The 6,395-nt window shown below is 35.0% G+C and overlaps 1 protein-coding gene across 2 annotated transcripts; it reads right to left on the bottom strand.

Annotated features, from left to right (window-relative positions):
* Nucleotides 1–544: 544 nt before the first annotated feature.
* On the bottom strand, nt 545–4,013 carry LOC142550905 (uncharacterized). 2 transcript variants are annotated; one of them, XM_075659946.1, is made up of 4 exons: nt 3,875–4,013; nt 3,073–3,396; nt 1,824–1,917; nt 545–776 (listed from the first exon to the last, which is right to left on the bottom strand). In XM_075659946.1, the coding sequence occupies exons 2-4, from the start codon at nt 3,387–3,389 to the stop codon at nt 558–560; spliced, it is 630 nt and encodes a 209-aa protein (XP_075516061.1). In that variant the 5' UTR covers nt 3,390–3,396; nt 3,875–4,013; the 3' UTR covers nt 545–557. The 2 variants fall into 2 exon arrangements, 1 of the variants encoding a protein (XP_075516061.1); XR_012821449.1 differs by lacking the exon at nt 1,824–1,917.
* Between the last annotated feature and the right edge of the window lie 2,382 nt (nt 4,014–6,395).

Genomic DNA, 6,395 nt, shown 5'->3' with positions numbered 1-6,395 from the left:
TTAACGTATATACTCAATCTGACAATTTATGTACCTTGAAATTGACACACTATAATTTCGACCGAAAATATATCTTTTTCTTTAGTTCAAAATATACTCGACTATTTAATATTTGTACTCCAATTTACACATACTATACACAAGAAAGTAAAATTTGTATTCAAAACTCTGTTCATATTAATGTATGACTAAATATTACGTTAATTGAATAACGTTTGAATAGTCAACAACTTCCAATTTGGACATGTATTTTGTATTTCCGGTATAATATGAGTACAGTTTTCTTGTGCACAAAATATACCTAATTATTTAATATTTGTACTCATATTTACACATAATATACCAAATTAAGCAATTTTTGTACTCAAATATCTGTTCAAAATTGATATGTACCATTTGAAACACTCCTTAAACCAAACATTAAAAAATGAACAAATGAAACACCAAACCTTCCAGAAACAAATAACAATAAATAGAAACACATATTGAAGTGCTTAACACCTAACACAAACAAAACAATAAATTCTCCAACTTAAAAGATTAACATAAACAACAACCTAAAGCCCAAGTTTTTTTCCAGAGAACATATAAGAATACAAGACATCAACAAGCACTAAAACAACATGACAGTAAGGCAAACCAAACCAACTCTTTCCCAACATTTTCAAAAACAAAACAATCACATAATGAGTAAACCACCAATGCTTCCACTCGAACGCGTACGACTTCTCACTGGTATCAACATGCTTGATTCCCCTTCCAGCACTCTCTTTTTCCTGTTAAAGTTTCGAAAAATATTTTAGGTGTCAATCATAAACAAAAATACTGAATATTGATAGATACTAACAGTAAGATAGTAATAATAAAAACATTGAAACACCATTTTCATGAAACAATAACAGCTAGTTTATAGCTTCTTTGCAGCTATGTCTGTTATGTCCTCCCTTATGACAACGACTACACTTTGACACACGTGATTCGATTTGCGATGGTATCCTCTTGGTTTTCCTACGACCAGGCTGACTCCTCATATCAGGAGCATTGATTATATTTCCATCATCAAGATAAGACTCATTAATGTCAAACGTTGGGATGGGATTAATAATTCCTCTGTACGTTTGGCGGTATATTTCAATTTTGAAATACTTGTCGCAAAAATCATAAAACGACATCGACTTCGACTCAATAACGGCGCAAGCATGCTTGCAAGGAAGCTTGTTGATTTGCCAATATCTACATGAACAGGTCATGGCTATCAAGTCAATAGCAAATGATTTTTCACCATCGACTACTTCAAACCTCCAATTACAAGACCGATGCACTCTCAACTTCCGGGATTCCATATATACACTACCAATAGCTTTCTCCTTTTTTGGACTTAATTCTTTAACCATAATAGCTATTGATTCACGTCGTTCGTGCATCATGTTCATGATCTGCACTCGTATATGGTCCACCATACCCACGATAGGGAGATAACGAGCTGCTTTAACCCAATTATTCCAACATTCGGCGATGTTATTATTTATAACACCCCATCTATTGCCAAGAAACAATGCATTTGCCCAACTCTGTGGTTCGGAATTTACAATAAAATCCCTAGCAAGTGGCATGGACTCCAGGATATTTTTTATATGTTGTTCATGCTCCTGCAAAGATGGAGCATAAGCAGCTTTTTTGAATACCGAAGACCAATGCTTTTTGTTATGTTTTGGATAGCTTCGCAACACATAAAATGGTTACAAAAAAATCAGATTAAATACATCTATTTATACATATAAAAAAAAAACGTTCTACATAAAAATAAGTAATTGATTATGTACCACTTTCACAAAATTATCAACTAAATGTCTCAAGCAGTACGCATGGTGACTGCACGTAAATAGTAGATTAACTGCCTTGATAATCCCAGGATGTCTGTCAGAGAAAAACGTGTAATCATTGAATGGAATGCTTTGACACGAAAGCAAAACACTTCTCAGATGATAACAAAACCATTCCCAATTAATATCATTCTCCGCGTCCACAACAGAATAAGCAATTGTGAAAAGATCATCATTGGCATCCTTCGACACAGCAAGTAGGATACAACCTTTAAACTTATTCTTTATATGAGTCCCGTCCAAAAAAATCAACGGTCTACAACCAGTAACAAAACCAACTACACATGCGTGCAAACAAATGAACAGTCATTTAAATTTGTTAGTTTCGATATCAATCTCACACTCAGCAACACTTCCAGGATTCGTTTCTTTAACAGCTCGACAATACCATCTTAGTCTATCATAGCATCCCTTATCTGTGCCATGAATATCATGCATCGCTAACTCCTTGCCCTTCCACACATTGCGATAGTTTAACTCTACACCATAATCTCTTTGTAAGTCTTTTTGAATTGTACAAGGACGATAAGAGGGCTCTCCTATAAGTTTGCCTTTTACCACATTAGCTATCCATGTTGCATCTGCTCTAGGATGTCCTCTACTACGTAGATTATTCTCACCACATGTATGCTCTAAATTGCATTTTCGGATCGCAAATATATTGTCTGCTTTGTATTTAGAAGCATAAATTCTCCATCCACAACTAGTGTCAGTACAAGTAACAGTGACTTTTTCGCTACATTCTTTCTGTACGAAAATGAACGTCTTGTAGAAACAGCATAATTTTTAACACATCTTCTAAAGTCAGCATCATCTTTGAATGTTTGACCTACACCACGAATGCAATTAATCCAAGCATCTAGTGTATTGCTCAAAGAGGCTTGATCAGCTTCGTTACCACTATTTCTCTGTCTGTCTTCCTCATCAACCCTTACCAATATGATATAAACTTGTTAAGTGCAAGATACAAAAATAACTTAACATAAAAAATTCAAAGTATGGAATGTAAATAATATTAGTATCGTCAAATAATTCATATCATGACAACAAAACATATTTATATTATTATAACATAGAACAAATTATATAACCACAATAATCTCAACTAGTGCACAATTTCATGCTTGATAAATTAAAATATAAAAAAATTATCAAAACTAAACAAGGACATAAATCTAATATATTTTACCTCCGAATATTTTGGTTGCGGACATGTTCGTTTTTACTCTCTGCCCTCAATTCAATCATGCTGAGCTTCATACACATATGAAGATGAATCATATTTAGGACATCATCATCGTTGTTCAAAGTCACGTTCATCTTGTGTTGGGGGGCTACGTATTGCAGAATCATAGCTTCAGGAGTAAACTCAGCACATTTTTTTCCAAGCCTCTCAAAAATGTCCAGCAAACTACAACCGCTGAAAATTGAAATCACAAACAACTGTTTCTTGCATTTACAGCTACCCAAAAACGACAGGTTGCAAGACCCACTTTCATATTCCATTTTGCACCTAATACAAAAAACATACAAAAGTAATTGATATGCACATTTCAAGACTTTAAAGAACTTTCAGAAAATTTTTAAACAAAATTAACAACTTTATCATTCAAGAAATAAAACATAAAAATTGAGGATAAAATTGCATTAATCGAGAAATCTAAAAATAATTTTTGCATTCATCTTTACACTGCTTTGTATTCAAATAAGGCAGCCGTATGATTAAGACCACAAGATACTTGAATTGATTTTACGTTATTCTAAAAAACAATCATAATACAAAACCCTACATTTTCGAAATTCAATCGGTGGAATTCAAATAAATAATGGATTTAAAACAATAAAAAAACACACAATAACAATTAAAAAACATAAGAGAATCATTAAATTGAAACAAATAAACACAAACTCACTAAAAGCTGGAATTTCACGAACTACCTAAAAGCTGGAATTTCACGAAAAAAATGAGAAAGTTTGAGGAAATAACTCACCTTCACTTTTTGTTCCCTTCGATGAATTTTTTCTGCACGACAATCTTCAAGATTTTGAGCTTCAAGTAAATGAGGTTTCACACAGACCCACCATGGGATTTCTTCTCACGAAGCCGATGGGGGATTGGGGTAATAGTATTAAAATCCCAAATACAGATGGTGTTAGGGATTTTAAGGGTAAAAATGAATTTTAATTAAAAATGAGGTCAATTAGGTAATTTCATGCTTACGAGGGAGTTAAAACATATGAAATGGTTTTGTCAGGGAGTGAGAATATATTTGTTTTACACTAGGGACTGAACACAAACTTTGAAGTGGTATTAGGGATTTTAATACAATTGTCCCTTGTAAAATCGATTAGTCAAAAAAAAAATTTCCATACTCCCAAATAAAAGGAGAATGAGATGAACAAACAAAAGAGACAACGACGTGATCAACACAATTCGCAGAATGCAGAGCATGACTAAGAGGGGGGTTTCCCTGAGGAGCCAGAAGTTGTCTGATATCTAGTGCTAGAGCCCCTTCATAACTGAGGGTCTCTTCTGCTCTAAGACTGTTTGCACGACGAGAAGAGAGTCTGATGAGATATGATGAAGTCGGAGATTATGTGTAGTAGAAATATTGAGCCCTTTTAATATACAAGCCCTCTTGTTAGAGCATATTATGTTTAATTTTTTGAGATGAATTTTTGACTCGATTCAATTCATAAAAGATTATAATTTTATATATAAAAAAATATATCTTTTATGATAATTATGGATCCAAGCCACTTTTTGTTTTAATTAGTTCTTTGAACTAATTGATAAGCCATTCTCAAAACATCGGAGGACATACATTATTTTATCAAAAATTAGCATGTGTTATTGTTAATATATTATATATTTTTTGTTATGAATCCATCGGGTGATGCCGTATCTTCTTTATCTGACTGGACAATCTGCAACTTCCAACACAACAAGAAATAATAAAATATGATATGTTAGGATAAAACGGGGCTCACACGAACTGATTTGGCCTCTCCAAATACGCAGTAAATCAAGGCGAAGACCATAAAGATTTCCCACACTCTTTCTATCTCACTTCCAAGACGGCCAGTAGGTTGGGCGCACACACAGAGATTCAGCCCCTTTCTGTAAAGTGAACAAACGAGAGAGAAACACACAGAATAGCACAAAGCAAGGAGAACACCGAAGACACTTAGTCACTGAAAGAAAACGCACACGAAGCAACTTTTATTTCTCTCAAGTAGGGATGGCAATGGGCCGGGGCCGGGGCGGGTTTGCCATCCCCATCCCCATCTCCGAATTCCATCCCCGCCCCCATACCCGCCCCAAACTCCGCTTTTTCGGGTTCGGGGAATCCCCAAATCCGAAATTTCGGGGATCATCTTCTCATCCCTGCCCCCATCCCCGTTTCAAAAATATTAATATGGCAAAACGATGACAAATTCGGATATTTTCTCAAACCAAAACTTATTATTATCTATTATTATTAAAGATAATATTAATATTAATACCAATATCAATATTAATAATAATAAGATTATTAATATTTTAAAAAATAATAATATTATTATATTATTAATATTAATAATATTATTATTTTATTATTGATATTATTTTCGGGGCGGGTTCGGGGATTTCGGGGATGAGGATAGTAATCTCATACCCTTCCCGAATTACATCGGAGATTTAAAAAAATCTCCGAACCCGAACCCAAATCCGAAAAAATCGAAGATCTCCATCCCCGTTTCGGGCTTTCCCCGCGAGGCCTCAAACCCGTGAGGAAAGTTGCATCCCTACTCTCAAGTCTCACGCTCTCACATCTCTCAAGTCGGCTGCTCACTGATAATCAAGAAACGTTAGGGGCCTTCTTATAAAAGGAGAAGAAGAGAAGCTAATTTAAGCCCTACAGTCCAGACGTGGAAAACAATAAGGATGGAAGGGCTTGGGCTATGGTAATGGGCTGGAAGAAAATTGGGCCAAACCCAACATTTTTGTCACGAAAGAATGAATAACAAGATATTGTTTTTTAAAGTAATTCGAGGTTTCTAAATGAACTATTCGGTCTTGAGATATAATGCACAAATGCATACATACGCATATTTCAAATATCCATATTTGTAACATACTTTGTTTTTGTCGCCGTTTTCTGGGACAACGCCATCTTCGAGACTGTTTGGGTAGCATTCATGGAATATGAACTGCTAGCTTCTCTATTCCGTTTTCATAGATCTCTTGCCAATAATCGTCATCGTCGGAACCAACTTGGGTGATGTCCGATGTCTTCGTTCTGTAAATATCGACCACGATCACCGGTTTGGACCCCTCCCCACGAAAATTTGTCCGTTTGAATCGAAAACCCGTTAGTATCAAAATCAGCTATGTTCTTAGCAAGCGATTCGATTCCTCTGGAGGGAACATGTTCGGGTATGAGATTAGCAATGATAGGATAAGTAAATGAGATCGAACGGAATTAATATCGGGACCATTGGGAAAATATAGTAGGGATTTCTTATGAT

Source organism: Primulina tabacum, chromosome 7 (genome assembly GCF_025594145.1).
Source record: "Primulina tabacum isolate GXHZ01 chromosome 7, ASM2559414v2, whole genome shotgun sequence".
Lineage (NCBI taxonomy): Eukaryota > Viridiplantae > Streptophyta > Magnoliopsida > Lamiales > Gesneriaceae > Primulina > Primulina tabacum.
The sequence above is the reverse complement of the archived record's forward strand: the minus strand, read 5'-3'. Positions and strand labels throughout refer to the sequence as shown.